This window comes from Poecilia latipinna, unplaced genomic scaffold, assembly GCF_001443285.1.
Source record: "Poecilia latipinna isolate Pla-1442-1.1 unplaced genomic scaffold, P_latipinna-1.0 Scaffold880, whole genome shotgun sequence".
NCBI classification, from domain to species: Eukaryota; Metazoa; Chordata; class Actinopteri; order Cyprinodontiformes; family Poeciliidae; genus Poecilia; species Poecilia latipinna.
In genome coordinates, this window is record NW_015113496.1 from 217,131 (window position 1) to 237,024 (window position 19,894).

At 40.2% G+C, this 19,894-nt stretch overlaps 1 protein-coding gene across 3 annotated transcripts; it reads right to left on the reverse strand.

The window, feature by feature from the left end:
• Positions 1–8,205: 8,205 nt before the first annotated feature.
• On the reverse strand, positions 8,206–19,591 carry LOC106957147 (monocarboxylate transporter 2-like). 3 transcript variants are annotated; one of them, XM_015048396.1, is made up of 5 exons: positions 19,417–19,591; positions 18,073–18,293; positions 13,806–13,949; positions 11,007–11,798; positions 8,206–8,576 (listed from the first exon to the last, which is right to left on the reverse strand). In XM_015048396.1, the coding sequence occupies exons 2-5, from the start codon at positions 18,287–18,289 to the stop codon at positions 8,314–8,316; spliced, it is 1,416 nt and encodes a 471-aa protein (XP_014903882.1). In that variant the 5' UTR covers positions 18,290–18,293; positions 19,417–19,591; the 3' UTR covers positions 8,206–8,313. The 3 variants fall into 3 exon arrangements, with proteins under 3 accessions (XP_014903882.1, XP_014903883.1, XP_014903881.1); XM_015048397.1 differs by having other exon boundaries at positions 18,073–18,298; XM_015048395.1 differs by lacking the exon at positions 19,417–19,591 and having other exon boundaries at positions 18,073–18,313.
• Between the last annotated feature and the right edge of the window lie 303 nt (positions 19,592–19,894).

Genomic DNA, 19,894 nt, shown 5'->3' on the forward strand with positions numbered 1-19,894 from the left:
TCATCCCACAATGTATACCCAGGACGTTCCATTTCTTATTTCTTAGAAAGTTCTTGCTGGTATCACTGTCATGTTGTAGAGTTTAGTTCTGTTCACACTTTAAGTCTTTTGAGACTCATCTGGCCAAAGATTATCACAGGCTTGTACTTTCGTCCTGCTGCAACTTCCAACAGGGGTGTGGAGATTTCTTCTAGCATCCTGTGGTTCTGCTTTTAAAGTGACTGATTGTCTGCAGCCTGTTTGCGTCTTTCATGGAGTGTTTCCTATTTCTCTTTCTGGACATTTGTAAGTTTCACTGTTATTGGTTTGTCTAATAATACGCTTTCAAGCTTTTTAGATTATGAGATTATCAGCAATGTAAGTTGTAAATAGAATTAAGGGGCTGAAAATAAAATGTAATGATATTAGATTTATGGCAACAAACCAGCTCAAACAACGCAAAGAACTTTGCACAGTTTTTCAACCAAACTAACCGACTGAGTTCAAATGCTGTTGGATGCAGCTAATGTTAGCTAAAAGATTACTAGCTGATAACAACACAGCACCTCGAGCTTGTTAACAAGTAGCCTGCAGGCTACTGATGATGTTGCCTATGTTCAAAATTGGGTAGATCTGGTTACATTCCCTTGAGTAACTTTTTGGAAAAAAACAAAAAAAGTACTTATTAGAGTAGTTTCACAGCACTGTACCTTTTTCTTTTATTTGAGTAATATTATTATTGCTTCGACTCTTTTTGTTGTTGCTACGATTCATTTTGCCCCCACCAAAATAAGCTGATGCAGTGAATATGGGACTGCAACTTGGTCAAACCCTTCTGGGTTAAACCAGTGGATTTGCTGAGTAACTGGTTGGATGTAGCGGTCCCATTGACACTTGCCCTGCTATGCCTGGTAGGAGATAGAACCCAAATAACAAATAAAAATGGGTCGGGCGGTAAAGTGGAGGGGCCAATGGTTCCCTGGCCCCCCTGTTCTGGCGAAGCTGTCCAGATCACTTCCTGTTCAGACTTGTGGGAATAATGTATTTACTGCCCACAGAGTCTATTTTTTTCATGCTGACTGTGCTATTATTACCCCTAGCAACAGTTGCCATGCTGCTGACAATGATGTCATCAGCATGACTTTAAATGATGTCTGTGTCATGAGGCCCTGCTAAGGATGACTTTGTGATGTCATAGAGTCCATGACATCACCAACTGATCAGTTAATTCTCCGGTCAGTTAACACAGAAATCATTTGGACATTTTAGCTCAGCTCAACACAGATGAGTAACGAAAGCTCACAGCTCACTTTTTTTGGAAAAACATGAAAAAAAGGTTCTCCAACAAAGTCCATCCTGGTCAAACAACCCCGGATTACAGGAAACAAACTTTCTCAGCGAACTTCTTTGGAAAGTGATTGAAAAATCTGCAGACAGACCAACTCTGCATCTTGTCAGAGAAACATTTTTGGAAGAACACCACGAGGTTTTGATCTTACTTTTGAGAGAAACAGGAGAATTAAATGTGGATGTTCTCTCAGAGGCGTCAGAAGAGCTGAGTGAACGGATTTTTCAAAGCCTCACCAGAGATGCTTTCCACTTTGCTTCTGGACTGCATTTAATTGGACTTCTTGATTACCCAGGAGGACATAAAGTTATTGTGGAAAAATTCAAACATCACCTGGAGAAAATGTTTACATCTACAAAACGAAAGATCAGAAAGACTTTTTTTCTTGAGGACTTGTACTCAGATGAAAACTGCCCGAGTGAGGATTATACTCAGGCAGGCGTGGACCCTGAACGATTTTTGAGGGACGCGAAAGAGATGGGTTTCAAACGTGGAACCGAAGAGGAAAGAAGAAATATGGTAGAAAAAATTATTTGCCGATTTATAAGTCCAGTCATAGATCTAGATATGCCGCTTACAAAATGAAGCACACCGTACATGTCCAGAAAAAACTTGCTACTAAACTCTGGGAAGAAGTAAAGGACTTAGATTTTGTCTTTTTTGACAAGATGGAAAGAAAACTCTGCGGAGATATCTTTCACCTTCTCTCAGGCAATGATGATTTAGTTAGAGAATTGCTGTTTAAGATGATAAAAAGTGACAACCCAATAGTTATTTACAAGGTTATACAGTGTTTCAAAAGGACCCTGACACATCCTAGGAAAATTAATCTTCCACAAGACTGTCTCAGAAAGGCATGGAAGTACATTCAACATGCTTTCTGTTGTGGAGATAATTCAGACGATGCTCAGACTCAAGAACCCTCTAAGAGTGGAACAAATGGTGAGTTTTGTCCAGTCTTAGTTTGGCCTCTGAGTTTGGGACACTCAGAGAAGGCAGGACCATGTTCCGAGTCAGGACCGTCCTCCGAGTGAGGACAGTCCTCGGAGTCAGGGACATCCTCCGAGTGAGGACCTGCCTCCGAGTGAGGACCTGCCTTTACGTCAGGACCGGCCTCAGACTCAGAACTGGCCTCCGTGTCAGGACCGGCCTCCTTAGAATACTAGGTAAACTTGCTTTCATGACCTGACCTGGGTGTCTTGGCCATTGTTTTGAAAGCTCTTTACCTTAATTATTTTCCATACAGATTTCAAATTCTTATAAAGACTTCCTCTAACTCCTTTAACCATACATACCATTACGTTAACAGTCAGCAGCATGCTAACCAATGTTCTCATTACGCGCATCTGATGTTACACGCCTGTCTGTTATTTCAGCTGTTTTGCGTAAGAGTAAAGATTGGGGTTTCCTCAACAGAAATTGAAAATTCTTTAACATTTTTCAGAAAATTTTTAAAAAGGTCTTTTTTGTGGTTTGTTTGCAACGTTTGATTTTCACTTTAGCGTTGAACGTCCAAATATGTTGGAAAAACACATGAGGGGTTACACTGTTTTCACATGACTGTAATTGCACATGTGACACAATAAATGGCACTTTGCAAAGATCTTCTTTACAATTATGATAAGCAACCAGATCAAACAAGGTGCTGGTCAGCAACATTATCTCAGGATGAACACTGACTGAGCAAATGACCGAGTCCCACCACTTCACCCTTTCCAAACTCTGTCGGCTGCTCAGTGAATACAGAAATACTTTGTGTGCATGCAGACGTCTCCCTGCTTTTACTGTCCTCTGTTTGCCTGATGTCACTCCTGCAAGGAAAGCATTGCGTTTGGCAACCCTCACTTTCTCAACTCTGCAGCTCCATCTAATCTCTGCCGCTCTGAAACATCCCCTTCAATTTCTTCTGCTGATAGATGCCGGTGCTCTCTGAGCCCTCTGGGACCGCATTCTTTCCTCTTTTACTTGTCTCCAGCTCTTCGCTTGTGTAAGACCACTTCAGATTCATCAGGTCAGAAACCACCCAGCCTCCACCTCCTTTTGTAAACAGCAGAGCTCAGATTCACACAGATCTAAAGGTCAGGGGAAGGGGCTGATAATCAACATCCAGACGCCGGTCTCTGCTCTCTCTGCTTCTTTAGGCGGTGTATTGTGAGAGCTTGGCAGGCGCGATGCTTTTATGAAGAGTGATAACCAATTACAGACACCTTCTCCCAGTGTGGGAACTTCTTCAAACGGGAGACGGCAGTAAACTGAGACCTGTCGGTCGTGGTTAGTAAATGTTACATTTTAATTCCAGTCCTCGTCAGGAGGCGAGGAAGAGACTCCCTCTCTCCTCGAAAGATGCACACTTTGCTTCTGCTTTTGTCATTTTTGGAAGTAAATTACATCCTGTAAAGGACTAGTTCATAGTTTGTCACTTTACAACCACAAACTTCAACGCAGTTTACCAGGATTGAATGTGACAGACCTCAGTCTCATGTCTTTTCCTCCAACAGGTTTCTTCCAAGTTTGATCAATATTTTGCTCATTAGCTAATAGTTATTGGAGAAAAAAAAGACCACACAGAATCATGCTGCCATAATAATTCAAAGTGTGTTCAGAGACATGTGTGATGTTAGTTTTCCACCAAACAGTGATTTGCACGTAGTCTACATATTTGAGTTTTGGTCTCAAATATGTAGACTACATATATATAATTTTTTTTCTACTGTATATTGTAGATTGATTGATTGAACAGACTTATGGTTCACATATACATAAAAAAAGAACAAATACAGCTGGGTGTTTTGGCAAAAAAATACATATTTGTTTTCATTGAACAACTTAGATAATTATCTCAGTAAGGTTTTAAACTACCAATCCAGTGTCTACTTACTGAAAATCTGTACAAACAGAAAGAAATTAACACCTAATAAGATGCATCTCAAAAAACACTATAATAACTAAACATAATTCCCTCAAACATTCATTTTGGAACATTACGGACTTCAAAATATGAAAAATTAAATTTTGTCATCTAACAATGTGTTCAGCGCTGTAAAACACAAAACTTGCAAATCTAGTTTAAATGCAACTCTTTAAAATCTCTTGTTCTTGAAAAAACGCATAGAAAATGGTGGCGGTAGGGAAAGAGGGAAGACGGCACCGTTCGGGTTCTGCAGCATCCTCTGATTGGCTGCTGTCTGTTCCCATTAAGAGAACCTGTTACTCTAGAGACACATGATGTGTCAGAGAATCATGGGGGCTGAATTCATATGCAAGCCACACTTTTCAGATGTCTAATTATATAACTTTGTGTTAGTCTTTCACATGCAACAGAGAGCTATGTAAAATATTAAGAGCCAGTATTCTACTGTTTGCTTACTTCTACTGTTCCCTCCTCCTCAGAAGTAATCTAGGATGGAAATTTTCTGCGACTTGCGGCCATCGGACCCTCACACCTCTGCAGCAGCACTGACATTTCCACACAGCGGAGCGCCGCAATAGGCAACCTTACAGTTTGTTATTCACGACGGCTGATGTTTCTGTTGCTCTACATTCTTTGACCCGATCTTCTTCCCGGCCCTCTGGAGAGAGACACAAGTTGTTTTTTGGGGTTTTTTTTTTTTTATATCTCTAAGCAGGGAGGACAACAGTCACGGAGCAAACCCCGCACTGGCAGAGGAGGAGGGTCAGCGGGCCAGAGGGGGGAAGCAGGAGGTGAGATGGAATATAATAATGACAAACAGACCCCCGGCCACGGCGTCCGCAGCTTTGTCTCAGGGGGACCTTTCCACCTTGTCATGTCCAAAGACCTTGTGCTGCGGCACTAGACAAAAGGACAGGAAATAGACAAAAAAAAAAAAGTTGTGTATGTTTGCCGCTGCTGCCGGTCTAATTTATTGGCCCAATGATTTGCTGATGTGTATGAGGCTGCATGCAGCTCCGAGCGCTCGCCTGGAACGTGGGGGCCTCGCTTCATTAGGCGCTCACACCCTTAAGCTGCTGACATTTCCAAACTTGTTCCCCAGTCTTCTAATTGTCATGAAAAATTGGACGGAGTCGCCCAACGCTGAGGAGCTCGGGCGCTGGGCCTCGATCCGATGGCATTTCTCACGCGTCCCGGTGTCATTTGGTGACACCGGGATGCTTTCGTTCGTCCCTGATGGCGCAAGACGCAAGGAGGGGCGAGATCCCGACGCCGCCGGTGAACAATGGGGTTTATGAAACAGAAAGGGCATCAAGAGCAGAGTTTTAAACAACTGATTTATTAGGGTCAACAGTGGAGACTGTTCATACATGTGTGAAAATGTCTTTAGGGATTATTAAAGCAATAGAAAAGCTGCCATCTTGACTGAAACACTGGAGCTAGAGTGCTGTAAAAATTATTTGCATCCTTACAGATTTTTTTTTTTTTTTTTTTTTTTGGCCTAAATTCGTTTCAGATCGTTAAACATATTTCATCATCAGACAAAGATAACCAGAGAAAATGCAGTTTTTATTTTTCTAAAATAAAAAAGCTCACCAAACCATCGTAGCCACATGAAAGAAAGTATTTACCTCCCTGCTTTTCAATCATGAATTAACTGCAATTAACCACATTTGTGTGAAAGCCGAGTCTAGTTTCAGACCTAGGGAGTCAAGAAGTCACATAAATAGCAGCCGTCTGGCAACATGAAGTAGGGAGAACGATCTCACATTAGACTTGAGATGTTCTGATCTTAACATTTCAAAAACCCACTAATGTAGCTAAATTAAAACATGTCTGCAAAGAATGATTTCTCTGCAGCAATGTAGAAGACTTGGTACAGAAGCAGTTGTTGGGTTTAGAAGGCAATTACTTTTTTCCCATGAGGCCAGTCGCATGGCTATTCTTCTTTCCCTTTCTTTCAATTTTCGAAGCAGTGCAATCATTGGTTTGATTTAATAAACATTTACTTACACAGGTTTCCCCCCCCCTGATAATCAAACTTCTTTGATCTAAACTATTTAAGTGAGACAAAAAAAAGCAAAAACAAAATTTTTATTTTTATTTTTTTACATCATTGTAGATTTAGGAATGTTTTATATACACATCTTCCAGTTGAATAGCATAAAACTCCCTCACATTGGCAAAATGTCATTGACTAACTCGTGTTTACCGTTTCCAAAGGATGCATCATTTTTATTGCTCTAATAAATCTTTTTAATTCTATGAGGAATTATAAAATAATAAACGCATGCACACACACACACACACTGATAAACATGGAATAACGACACACTGCGTCAGACTGTGTTTAAATGACCCGCCATGTTGGACAGGGACCCTGTCTGGACTCTGATGTTACTCAGGTAATGCAAGACGTTGACCTTTTAGCACAGCATGTTGACGCTGCCACCACTACTTGGTGGTAGTAATATTTTTTGTCATAATTTACATTAGTTGAAATGCCACAATACTTAAGTTAAATAAAATGATTTTATTTGGGGAATAAATTCTAATGAGTGCACACTTTAATTTATACTTTTTTTATATATTCTGCAAACAAAAACCAGCTGAAGGTGTTTATCTGTTTTAAGTTGTTATGCCTCTTAGATTGCAACACATTAAGTTCACATTAACTTTTTTATATATGAAATAAGCAACAGATATCCTACAGTATATGACCTAGACAAGAACATAATAACATGATGAAATGAATTTGAAAAGGAAGAAATTCAATTCATTTTTTACAGTTCTATGAATTATGTAAATGTTTCTCCAGTATTTAGGGAATTGTCTTAAAAGCCCAACAGTATTTTTTTTTTTTTGAATCATGTTCATTCTCACTGCCTCACATGTAACAGCACAACAAAATATGACTTTATATTCTGGACAGAAAAAACAAACAAAAACCTTACACTTAAGATAGGAAAAATAAATCTGTTGACATCACACCTCCTCTATTTACTTCAAAAATCCATCATGTCCCTCCAAATATGGCTGTCGTCTTGAGGTATCTTAGCAACAGGCTCAGTCAGTGGGTGTGAACAAATTCTACAGAAACAGACAAACTGACTGGATCCTGATGGGTGAAGATCAGATAAACATGGAAATGTGGAAAAAAAATGCAGCCTTTCAATTAATCAGTGGGTAAAAACTCAAATAGCAGTTTTTAGCAAAATCTGCTACGTCAAGTGCATATTTAGTTTTAGTTTTTCACAAAGGTGATATTTGATGGGACCCAAAGGCCAGATTCAGCAAATCCTCCATAGCTCACTGTTAGAGAACTGGCATGTTGATGCATTGGAAATACAGAGTCTCCATAAAAGTAAACACTATTTACTAACATTAAAGGTTTGACTTCTTCAAAGTTTGAGATAATGCTGCTAACAATAAAGCATGAATTAAACCATACAGTATCACCAAAGGTGGGCAGAGTACCCGAAAGAACAGCACTACTGCAAAATATACTCACTCAAGTAAAAGTAAAAAGTAGCCGTTTCTAGTTAATTAAGAGTAAAAAAGTATTTGGTAAAAACTTTACTCAAGTAGTGAGTGGCTGATTGAATTATCAATCATTTAATGTTTGAAAAATCACATTTTCAGATGGACCAAATTATAAAGATATGTGGATTTTTGGGGGTATTTTAAGGATGAAAATGACCATCATTCATATAAATAAAAGATTTTAAAAAAAGGCAAAATAATTTTTTTTCCCAAATTAGATTAACTGGATAAAAAAAACTTATGAAACTTTAACAAAAAACAGCAGGTGTGTCTCTGTCTGGTGAATTTTTGGTTAAAACATGTTTGTTTTTTTATTCAGTAGAGAATCCAGAAATTTTATTCAAGTAGGAGTAGAAATACTTCGTAATAAAATTACTCAAGTAATAGTAAAAAGATATGCATAATTAAAGTACACATAGAAGTGTTTTTTTTTTTTTGTGGTGGTTGTTTTCTCCAAAAACGTTACTGAAGTAAATGTAATTGAGTAAATGTAGCTGGTTACTACCAATCTGTGAGCGTTACCTTCACTGGCTTAGCGAGTTTCTTCTGTGGGCTCTGGTTCTGGTTCTGGTTGGGCCGTGTTCATCAGTTCCACCTGAGCCTCGGAGCTGCTCGCCTGCTCCTGGTTCTCTACGGTGTTGTGGTTCTGCGCCGTGTCTCTTCCTCTATTCGCTTTCTCTAACCTGTTGTAGTTGTAGACGTTCATGACGAAGAGGAAGAGCCCACCGGTCGTGATCACTCCTCCACACATGAAGAAAAGGTACTTGTAGTCATCAAAGATGTCCACCAGCAGCCCTGGAACAGAAACATGCAAATTCAAAGTCGAAGCAGGAAAAGAAAGCCAGTTTAACCACTTTATTATAAGTTTGGGGGTGAACTGGAACCAACCAGATTCTTATATGTGTGTGCAGTAGGAAACGAGCGAGGACAGGCTAATCTGAGAGGAGCTGCTTTGGAGCTAACAGAGCCACTGAACGGTTTCTGTTTAAGACAATTTGGACGGCAGAAGCGAAGGCCGTTCTCAGAAACATAAATACGCAGAAAGGGTCTGCAGAAAGGTGACAAATGTGCTTCAGATTAGACTTAAAGCTCCAGGTTTCCAGAAACCAAAGAGCCTGGGCTGCCTTCACCAACAGGCGGAGAAGGTAGTGCCGGACAAAGATGGAAAAATCCAACACGGACAAACATGGACGAACACGGATATTCATATGTTTCGTATTTCTACTTTGGAAATTCAATCAAAAGAGACTGGAAAACAGAAACTGAGGGAGAATAATTAAACATGGAGACGTTTGCAAGAATCCTGTTTTATCATACTATAGATGACCTACTTAAAAAAAAAATCAAGTCTTTTCTATGAACTTCTTAGATAAACCAACTAACTACCACATTACAGAACCCCTCACATTGAAAGAGAGTGTTTTAGGGTGAAAGGACCATTAAAGGTTTCTCTCATCACATTCCAGCTTTGCAGCAGCAGATGATGATGGGCATAATATTTGTGTACGCGTCTGCACCGTGAGGGGTCATTTTTCATTCTGCCTCTCAATGCATTATCTGATTGATAGCACTCATCTGGTGCCGGTGCTCAGATGACCACCACCCTCATTAAGACAGTCCTTGATTGGCTGAGCAGTAATTATGTCCATCTGGTATAGTCACCCCTTTCTCTTTTTTTTAGTGCCTTCGCAGCCTAATTATGGCCCAGGTACAGGACTTTAATGACGAGAGTTTGAACTGAGCATCATTAAACACCCAACGCAAAAGGCTAATTACTCTCACTTACCTCACTTCCTCCTAATTGGCTTGACCTGAAGGTTTTTGAGGAGCAGTAACAAGCAGATACGGGATACATAACGATTGTGCCCTCTGGAGGAGAACGTTACACAAGCAAGGAGCCACTTATTTGGCCCCATTAAAAGGGGCCCCTCAGAAAGGGGGTCGCTCCCGGTCAAAACTTTTCACTTTAGCGAAAAAGCGGAGAGAAAGTTTATCTGTCGAAAACCCTCATCTTTGCTTTTTCATCAAGCTGAGCAGCTTTAGCTGCTAACGCTACGCCACTGGATTTCTAATGACACTAAAACAAAACAGAAAACAATCTAAGCAGAGGATAATAGAACCGCTGCAAAAATAAAAAACCCACACAATGAATATTCTGCAACAAAGTTAAGAACGATCCTTGGTTACATCAAAAACATCTGAAATTTTGCCTTATTCTCTTACCTTACAAATGTCTGAATATTTTGTGGGTCTCAAAGGAGAAATAAAAAAGTAAATATCCAAGCAGGAGATTAAAACTGGCTGGTATAGTTTACACTGCTAATAGTTTCATTTATATAAAGGCCTGCCTGAGCAGAAGAAGAACAACAACATGGATATAGGAGCGTGGGGCAGGTCATGATGTTTTTCTAGTTTGGATAATTTACCTACAAGCACACAAAAACTGGATTTGCATAGGGAATTTTCATCTTTCCTTTGAGTTATTTTTTTTCTCTCCTCCTTTTCAGATTAAACAGTTGACAAGTCAGCCCATTATCGCCCTCTACTGGGCTGCAAAGAAATCTGCGTGCAATTCAACTGAAAGTGGCCAACGTTTGCGGACACAGAGAACGATGAGACCCTTACCAAACTGGGCCTTTCATAAAATCCTAAACAGCCAAAGCTCAGTAGTAATAATTCATCTCTCTCTTTTAAAGTAAAAACAACATTAAAGTAATTCTAAGGTTTAGACACTTAGGTATTGCATGTTCGGAAGTAGCTTGCACACAGTTTCAGGGAGAGTGAAACTGTGGACCGGGGGGGGAATTGGGATTGGATTACTGCCGACAATATATTCGCGTTTGTAGATAGATTTTTACCCAGAATGCAAATGGGAAAAAAACCGTGAGCGAAACGGTGACTGGTACTGACTAGTATATATTCCATTGAGGGAAACCAAGTTTCATATCTGCTCAAGAGCTCCCCTGGTGGTTGAAGAAAAATCCACATATATATATGAAAAAAAACACTGAATGCTCTCTGGTATTGTTCAGGGGGCCGGACCAAATGGGGAGGCGGGCCGGATCCGGCCCGCGGGCCGTAGTTTGGGGACCCCTGGTCTACGATGTTGCAATATTTGGCAGCAGCGATCTGAGAGCAGATCTAGTTGTATAATTCTGAGACAAAGAGTGAGGTTTGTGCACATGGCGAGACACACAGACAAATCACTTATTGAGGGTACGTTACCTGCAGCCGGCGGTCCCAAGAGCATGGGGAAGCACTCTATGATGGTCACCAGTCCAACAGCACTGGGGAAGCGCTGGTTTCCCATCAGGTCCATGAGGCATTCAAATATCAGTGCGAAAACCATCCCAAAGCCCACTCCAAAGAACACAGCGTAGGCCACCAGCAGCGGGTAGGTCCTCATCAGGGGGCAGAGGAGGTGGACCGTGCCATTGAAGACCATGGCGAAGCTGAAGAGGTACTGGATCCTCGGCCTGACCCACTTGCTGTTGGCTACCAGCCCCGTGAGAGGCCGAACAAACATGTCGACGAAGCCCATGACGGAGAGCAGATAGGCGGCAGAGTACTCTTCTACGCCTCGGCTGACTGCGTACGCCGACAAAAACACGATGGGCGCGTAGGCGCCAAAGATGAACATCACGTTTCCAACGAGGTAAATGATAAAGCCCGGATCCTTGAAGGACGACAGATCCACAAAGGTCTTAGCTTTTTTCAGAAGGCTCCCTTTCGACTTTGTGTTGTTTGACTGGTCCACTTCCTTCGGTGGCGCAGAGTGCCGAGCGACGGGTCTCATTACGGCCCCCGCAACGCAGCAGTTTAACATCATACCCCCGAGGATGAGCAGGCTTCCTCTCCAGCCAAAGTGTCCTAACAGATACTGGTTGACCGGGGCCAGGAAACAAAGGAACACTGGACTGCCGGCCATGGCGAGGCCGTTGGCCAACGGTCGCTTGGCGAGGAAATATTTACTGATGATGGTGAGAGACGCGTTCAGGTTAAAGCAGAGTCCCCAGCCTGTATGGGGGGAGGAAAAAATTAAAAATAAATAAAAGAGAGTTACATTTAAAGTGCTTAAGCAGGAAAAGCTGTGCTGAAGCTAAACTCTAGAGGGTCCTTTCCTAAATTAAATCAGAACTGATTGTGCTCCGTGTTCATTTAGGTTTCATCTCATTTTAGTTTTGCCGGCTAAAACCTCATTACAGAATGCTGGAATTATTTCAGAAATAATTTCTCCATTTAAGTAGAAATAAATTAGGTAGCCTGGGTAATACATTCACTCTCCTACCTTCTGCTCTGAACATATTAATTTAATAGCGCCTTAATTTAAGGAAGATGAAGAGCTACAGCTACATGGTTGCAGCGCTAGATTTTCTCCTTCCAATGTCAATTTACTGCTCTGGTCCGAGTTCACAGGTAAGTCGCTCAAACTCATTATTTTTCGTAAACTAACTTTGACGTAGCAGGGAAACAGTGTCTGGTTTTAGTTTGTAAAATTCGGTATTAATAGTATTTAGTGTGTTTTTTAAAAATATATATTTTCAGGACCAATGTCCGTTTCCGCTAGACAAAGATCTGAGCAGCAGGTGATGAAAGGAAAGCAGGAATGACTTTAGAATAATAGATGAGAGCTTTTTTTTAATTTTAAATGTGTTTTTGTTTTCACATACAGAAAGAAAACAAACATGCCAATGTTAGATAAGCTAGCTTTTAGCTTGTTGGATGTAATTTTCAGAACAGTATGAGTTGCATGTTCATCTTGATGCCAGCTTTATCTACACACAATATCACAAAGATTTATTTTATGCAAGACTATATGCAGAATTTAGTCGAGTTTCTGTTTTGTAGCATCAATAGAGCAGAACAACTTCATCTAAGCCTTCACAATGATAACCTAAGCACGTAATGCTGAACTTCAATAATAACAACTGTAAGCCAAATGTAATTACTTACATTTGGTATTATTTGTTAAGGCTGTGGACTTCAAACAATGCAATGCAGAAGATATTAACTATAACAGGGAAAACAAGAGTGATGAAGCTGATATAATTTACATTAGAGTTACACTAATATGATGATGAATTTTTGTGAAGAAAAAAAAGATCATATGGTTAAATACGTATTATGTAGCAAGTGGGCATTGGTTGGTACCTGGTAACAAGGTTTACGAAGGTTTTGAAGAGTTACGGTTTCAAAACAACTAAAATTTTCCCTCTTTCCCCCCCTTTTCCACGGTTTAAGGTAATTTTAACGAGATGCAGCAAAAAGTACTGAACTATTTCCTGTTGTGTAAATCACTGACTATCGTCTTTACTGAATCTCAAGGGGTAGAAAGAACATTAGAGTAAGAGGGGGGAAAAAATGAAAAAGTCTTAAGGTTTTTGCAGTAAATGCTTGTCCATTTAGCTACCTTTACTAGATAAAGCTGAATGATGCCATATTGTCACTATGCAAGGGCTCAAGGGAGCAAAGCGGTCCCCCTGGGCACAGGACACAGCTTAGCCACTTGCTGGGACTATTAATGCTTCATAGGAACCTTTGGCGGAGTAATGAGCCTCGTAGGGTGGCAGAGGGCCCCCATGCGACGCCCGTGATTGGAGACTGCAGGAAGGCAACGGAGGCCGATTAAAGCCTGTGCTCTCTGGGATCAGAGATAGTTCTGTCTTAATTACTGTCATGGCGCTGGTTCTCATGCCGCTCTAACTGCACCTCAGGAGCTGAGGCAGATGCCCAAAGCCCAGGAACAAAAGGCACAGAGGCCAAATCGGTGGAGGCAGCTCTGCACCAAGAGCTTCTTAGCAATTACAAAAAAAAAAACCTCTGCAAATTCCTCTGCCTCCAAGCGAATAGTCCACTGAGAACAGAAACACTTAGCAAAACGCCAAGCAAGAGAAAGTGATTTGGATCTCAAAATAAGTTAAATAAATATTGTCGGACAACATTCAGGCAGTTAAGGTGTTGCAAAAAGCAGCCAAAATAATCACATTTATGATACCAAAAAAAACCCAAAAAACTGAACTATACCTCCAATAATGCCAATGCAAAGGTAGAGGTAAACGATGGAGCTCCCAAATGAGGCCGTTACCATAGAAACCCCACACATCAGTCCGCCCACCATGACCACTGGTCGACTTCCAAAGCGACGGACCAACACGCTGCTCACGGGACCTGGTGAAGAGGAGGGGAAAACAATAACTGGGATAGTCTTTTATTACACTTCTTTGTAATGTCTCCACTTTTTTCATTTTTCCATTTCCTCCAGTGAGGAGGACATGACGCGCGTAACGCGTTGGGGATGTGGTTGAGCTCATGTGGGTCAGATGCAGCGGTGGAGAGGGGGCCTGTGCCCTGGAAAGCTTTGTAGTTCCATCTGCGTATATTTAAAAGTAGCAGGCACTGTTTGAAAAAAAGCATTTGCAATATGCATTTGTTTATGTTACCATATAGATTAAATTAAAAGTTAAAAAAATCTTCACGTGTAACACCTTGCTGTTTAAATATCTCACATTGCAACGGCTTTAAATCCGGTGTGGCTTGTAGAGTACAAAATTGATTTTCTTTCTGAAATTAGAGCATGCAACTTTTAATCAGGTGCGCTCTGTTGTCTGGTAAATGTGGTTGGTGGCTCTGAGCAGTTTTGTGATAGAAAACCTACTTCTTTGTCTAACTGGTGCCTGATGAAGCCCGTTTAAAACGCCTGTTTTCTTAAAGAGCAGAAATTTCCTGTCTGGCAGAAACACACTGAGCTAAGAAAAAAAATTGCAAAGTAGGTGCAAATAAATACTTTTTATCATCACAATAGTGCCACAAAATATTGTGATAAAATATAATAATAACCATATTTTGTCACAAACACAAAAAGGTCTTGAGAAAATTGGTTTCAGATGAAAATGTCTCAGGAAGAAAAACGCATCAAAATAAAAATTTTCTGCCATCTCATCTGAAGCGGCTGCATTATTTTTTTTTCTGAAGCCATTTTTGCCAAGACGTTTTTATTCTGATGCCATTTAGTCAAAAGGTCTGATGGATGTTCTGACATCTGAGGCCGTTATTTTCTAATATGTGAGGATGTTCTAAAATGTGCAACATTAGCAAAACATTACTGGTTTTGAAAAATATAAAACATGTTTGTATTTAAGGCATTATAAACTTGTGTTAATTGAGAAAATAGTGAGTCAATTGAATCAACGCAGACTTAAACAACAAGTAAAAAAAACTTAATTTGTAACTTTTTCCCGCGCTCTAATTTCAATAATTTATGACTACAAGAAGGAGACTGGTAAGAAATTTGGTAATGTCTCAAAAATATGATTAATCACTCCAATTAATAATACAGAAATTATTTTACTGATGAGTTTAATGATAATTGACACCACCGGTAGTTGTAAATACAAGTAAAGCGAAAGGCAATGTTTAAGCCAAGAATAAAACGTCACAAAATCTTTGCAGTCTGCAGCTGCTTTAAGATCTGAATAAACTGATTGATAATCATTGAATTCTTTTTTAAACTATGTAAAGCACATTGTGTTAGATTTACTTGTATGAAAAGGAAAGTGCTGCACAAGCAAAGCTTCATTCAGTGATCGATTGATGATTAATGTTTAAATTACAGCTCAAATAACTTCCAGATGCCTCCCTAAAACCGCCCTGTTTATTTCCATATATGCGAGTAAAGACTGAAAAGAAAATTCTCTCTATGTGATCTTCAAAACGAATCTTTCCAAACTCTATTTACTATACATAAATATATATATATATATATATATATTTATTTATTTATTTTTTTTAACCATTAAGGGGGTGCCAGGAGGGGTCAAAGATGGCTCATCATTCTCAGTGCAGCCGCGTCCCCGCAGACCATCTCTCTTTCTGCAACCATTTCCATTTCCATTATAGGTTTATCATTCAGACTCCTTGAGTCAGAGGTTTTCTGAAGAGGCTGTCATGTCTCTCCCATGGGGACCCGGTGTTAGACCCCAGTGTGCTGAACCTTCCTCTGATATATCCCACTGTCCCTCTCCTCCACTGGGTGACATTGCTGAAGCCTCGCCAAGGACAATATGATAAAGTCCTGTGCCTGAGCCACGGCGGAGCCGTATATTTCACCGCTTAGGCCTCCCTGAGCTGAGCACAGGTAGATTACATGCCCCGCTTTCCTGTCACCTTGAAAGCAGCCACCGACGAGCTCATGTGAAGCCTCCACAACACTTTTATTTAGTCATATTTTGTGTCATCTACCTGTGACCCAAATCCCCACAGATTGAAATGTGATGCACGTTTTTTTTTTTTTTTGTGCCCTGCCCTGGCAGCTTAGGGAAACAGTTTGGTGGGTCTGGTTGCTCTGTAGTGTCAGAGGCGGATTTGTTTGACAGCAGGGGAAAAGAAAGAAAAAAAAAAACAACACACATTTCCCTTGTTGCACATTTGAAGTTTTTAAATTAACGACACAACAGCCTGTATTTGACTCGGGCAGTATACTAGACAGCCCGCAACAATTATAAGAACACAAAGGGAAAAGGACAAGAAGCGGTAAGAGGTGGGGCACGACACACATAATGCCAAATAAGTAAAACCAAATAATGAGAGTGATTACTACACAACACCTATGTGATCAAAGATATGAGTTGATTAAAACAACATATAAAAACAGAAAATCACAAAGAGCAAAAAATATCTGCTACATGATTAGCAAACATTGTGGCTAACTGCTTTTGCCTTCATGAATATAGTTTTGTATTTATATACATGTGTGTACAGCAGCGGAGGAAAAAGGCGTCTGTAGTGAATTTGCAGGAGTAGCTGCAGAGCGGTCCAACCAAGTGAAGGAGGATTGGCTACAATGGCCTCATGCTACCGACGTTTGAAACCAGACATTTACAAGCACTTCATAAAAAGGCACTTAACTCTTCTTTTAAATGTCTGACAATAAATCAGACTAAACTTTCCCCGTTTCACGTCAGTAAAGGGTTCGCAAAATCATCTCTTTGCCAAATGCCAGAATAATGAGAGAGAGGGAAAAGAACTTCTGGGATCAGAGAAGTCATTTTAATGTGAGAAAAAAAACTGCAAAAATATGAACGTCTCCCTGAATGTAGCAGAAGATAAATGAGAAAAAGGGCATATTCCTAATGAGTTTTGAATTTGGGTCAGGTGACTAAATAACACTGGCAACACTTCTCCTATTAGCCCCCCTAAAGCTACGTCAGTGAGCGAAGCCACTCATGTGAGGCCAATTTATCCATTATCTGTCTGTAGGAATGAGTTGACTGTACAACCACACACTGGTTGCTCTCTTTGTGAAGAAAAATATTTTTTTCAAGGAACAATTTAAGCTTTAATGTGACATGTTTGGGTTTATTTTCTATAGTTTCGGTAATAAAACCGCTTCAGGAAATGCACACCACAGACTGTTGACTATTTTCAGCTGTGTCTTAGGTGTTCATACATTTCTGTTTGAGCATTTTAACTGCAACATGGGATCGCACTGCTAAAAAGAGCAATTCTGTAATTTTAATTTTATCTAAAGCAAAACAGTGTCACATCTTTCTAAGTTAACTTTTCCACACAAAGAGACTCTGCCGTTTTGCCGACTTAAGGTAGCTAGCTGGATTCTATGGTTTAGCCAAAATGAAGCCTTAGTTTACTTATTGGCATGAGAGCCACTGCAATAAGCTGTTTTCTAACATCATATATATATATATATATATATATATATATATATATATATGAATCCTAACTATTGTTGTAACACTTTTAAACCACTCCACATTCCACACTGTTTGATTCTGTAAAAGATGCTGATTTAAAGCTGCACACTGCAGACCTTGTGATGGATCACAGCTTTTAGGACACGTGTCCTTTTTGGGCTCACTGCAGCTCTAAGTAAACGTCAGCTGATAAAAAAAAAAAAAAAAAAAAAAAAAAAAACACTATTATGCAATGAAAATGGTAAACGTTTGCACAAGTTTAATTTTTGAATCAAACTGTTGAGCCAGAACAGTGTTTTGTATATCGATTTGAAAAAACATTTTGCAGAAATGTGTGTGTGTACTTACCCAGACATCAGTTTTATATCATGTTACATAACCCTGCCATACTGTTGTATTTAAAACCCCTAATCCTGTCTCACCTCAGTATAAATATGTAAAAAAAAAAAAAAAAAAAAAGACTAGGAGTTCATTATACCTCATGTTCCATGATTAGGTCATTTAAACTTGTTTGTTGACCATTGAACATCCTGATAGCTGTAGTTATTTCTCTGTTTGAACAGGGCAACATAATAAAAACTCACCGCCTGCATACATTACAGCCAGCATGATGGAGGAAATCCATGCTATTTCACTGTAGCTGGCCCCCAAGTCTTCTTTGATCGGCTTGAAGAAAATGGACAGGGCTTTGGGAGTGGAATATGCGAATCCAATGGAAATGTGGGCGCCGAGCACCACCATCCAGCCCCAGCCCCCGTCCACAGGCTTGGGACCCAACACATCTGCCGGCGCAGGCGGCATCTTTCTGTTCTGAGTGGATGACATTAATGAGTTGTCAAAGAACAAACACAAATGGAGCTAAAGCAAGGTCTTCCTTTAAAAGAGAATAATTTAAAAATAATAAAACCAAGAATCTGTCACTATGATAGAATAGGATACAATTGAAAATGTGCTTAAGCTAACAAACCATGTATCATCGCTTGAGTTCTGCTCTGCTTTCTCCATTTTAGGATGCGGGCTTGAATCTTTGCTCTAAACTTCTTCAAAAGTTTATTCCTGACCCGTCTACTTTGTTCCTTGGTCTTTGTGAGGCTGCCTGTTCAACCCTGTCAATCAGATGGCAGCTCAAAATGAGGCGCTTTCTACCAGACGTGTTATTAATGTTTAACAGGAGTTCTCCTTTCCACTGTCACCACATACATGCTCAGTATGACCGATTGTTGCAAAGCTAACGGCATATTTCTGTCAACGGTCCCCATTTAGAATGAGTTAAAAAGGATGTTAATCTGATCTGTTGCGCCTTCTTTTATTTATGTGCAACAATAGAATTAATTTTCTAACTCCAAGGCCCTCACAGAACAGCTGCATGTACACAGACATTAAATTAAGCAAAGTTAGACTCCATTTACTAGCTAGGTGACTTCTGAATGCAACTGTGCATGTGCACACCACACTTTTCAGACGCACTTGGGGAAAAAAAAAAATCTACAAAGGAACCAACAAAGTAGACTGGGTTGTTGTAACGTCACGAAACGTCGATATTGAACGCACTGAAGCATCTAATGGTGGATTCCGTTTAAAAGCTGTAGAATAATGCCCCCTTCAAATGTTACAGCTTCGGCCCCAACTTTTTGTTTTGTTTGCAGCCTAACAGAAAACGTCAGCTTTTACGTCATCTTCACGCCAAGGATTAAAAACAACTTCGCTACAGATACGTCCGACAGTACGGTTAATTCAAAAGGTGCGTATTTTCAGATGGGAAAAGCACTAAGACCAAGTTTCAAAAGCTCAAAAAAAAACAAAAAAAACGAGCACGCGGAGTTGGGTTATTGTTCGCACGTGGGCCGGTAATCGAAACCCTGAAAACAAAACGTGGCGTGGATCCTAGCACTTGTCTCGAGAAACACCCCGCGAAACTGTCGCCTTACCTTTCACAGAGCGCGGCTGGAGACCGTCTGAGAGCCCCGAAGAAACAAAGACAGAAGTTTGAGCAGCAGCCTTCTTCATTGGACGCCTGGTCACATGTTCCACCGTTTGACCCGAGGGCTTTTCTCCACTTGTCGCTGTTTTGGAGGACCTGAGTGAAGCTCTCTTCCTCTCTTGTCTAGACCCAACAGTCACGACTCGCATGTCAAATGTAAAACAAATAAACTTCAATCTTTATAATTTTTTTTTATTATTATTCATTTATGTGCAATGTGAAGTTCACAGTTGAGCTCAACAACCACTATAACCTGAAACCCAAAGAAAAAACAAAACAAATATTTTAAAGTAAAAGCGAGGGAAAGAAATTAAAACAATGGAATAGCACCAATGAACAATACATATAGCTGATCTGAACAAGCTTCTCATGACACAGAAAGCGGTTTGTTTTAGCTTGTTATGGCAAGACTGGTGTTAAAAATA

Coding starts and splice junctions, on each gene's coding strand:
- LOC106957147 (XM_015048395.1), bottom strand. CDS start 18,313: ATGTCATCCACTCAGAACAGAAAGATGCCGCCTGCGCCGGCAGATGTG. Junction 11,799..13,805: donor TTGCATTGGCATTATTGGAG/GTATAGTTCAGT, acceptor CCCCCCATACAG/GCTGGGGACTCTGCTTTAAC. Junction 8,577..11,006: donor CTTGGGACCGCCGGCTGCAG/GTAACGTACCCT, acceptor TTTCTGTTCCAG/GGCTGCTGGTGGACATCTTT.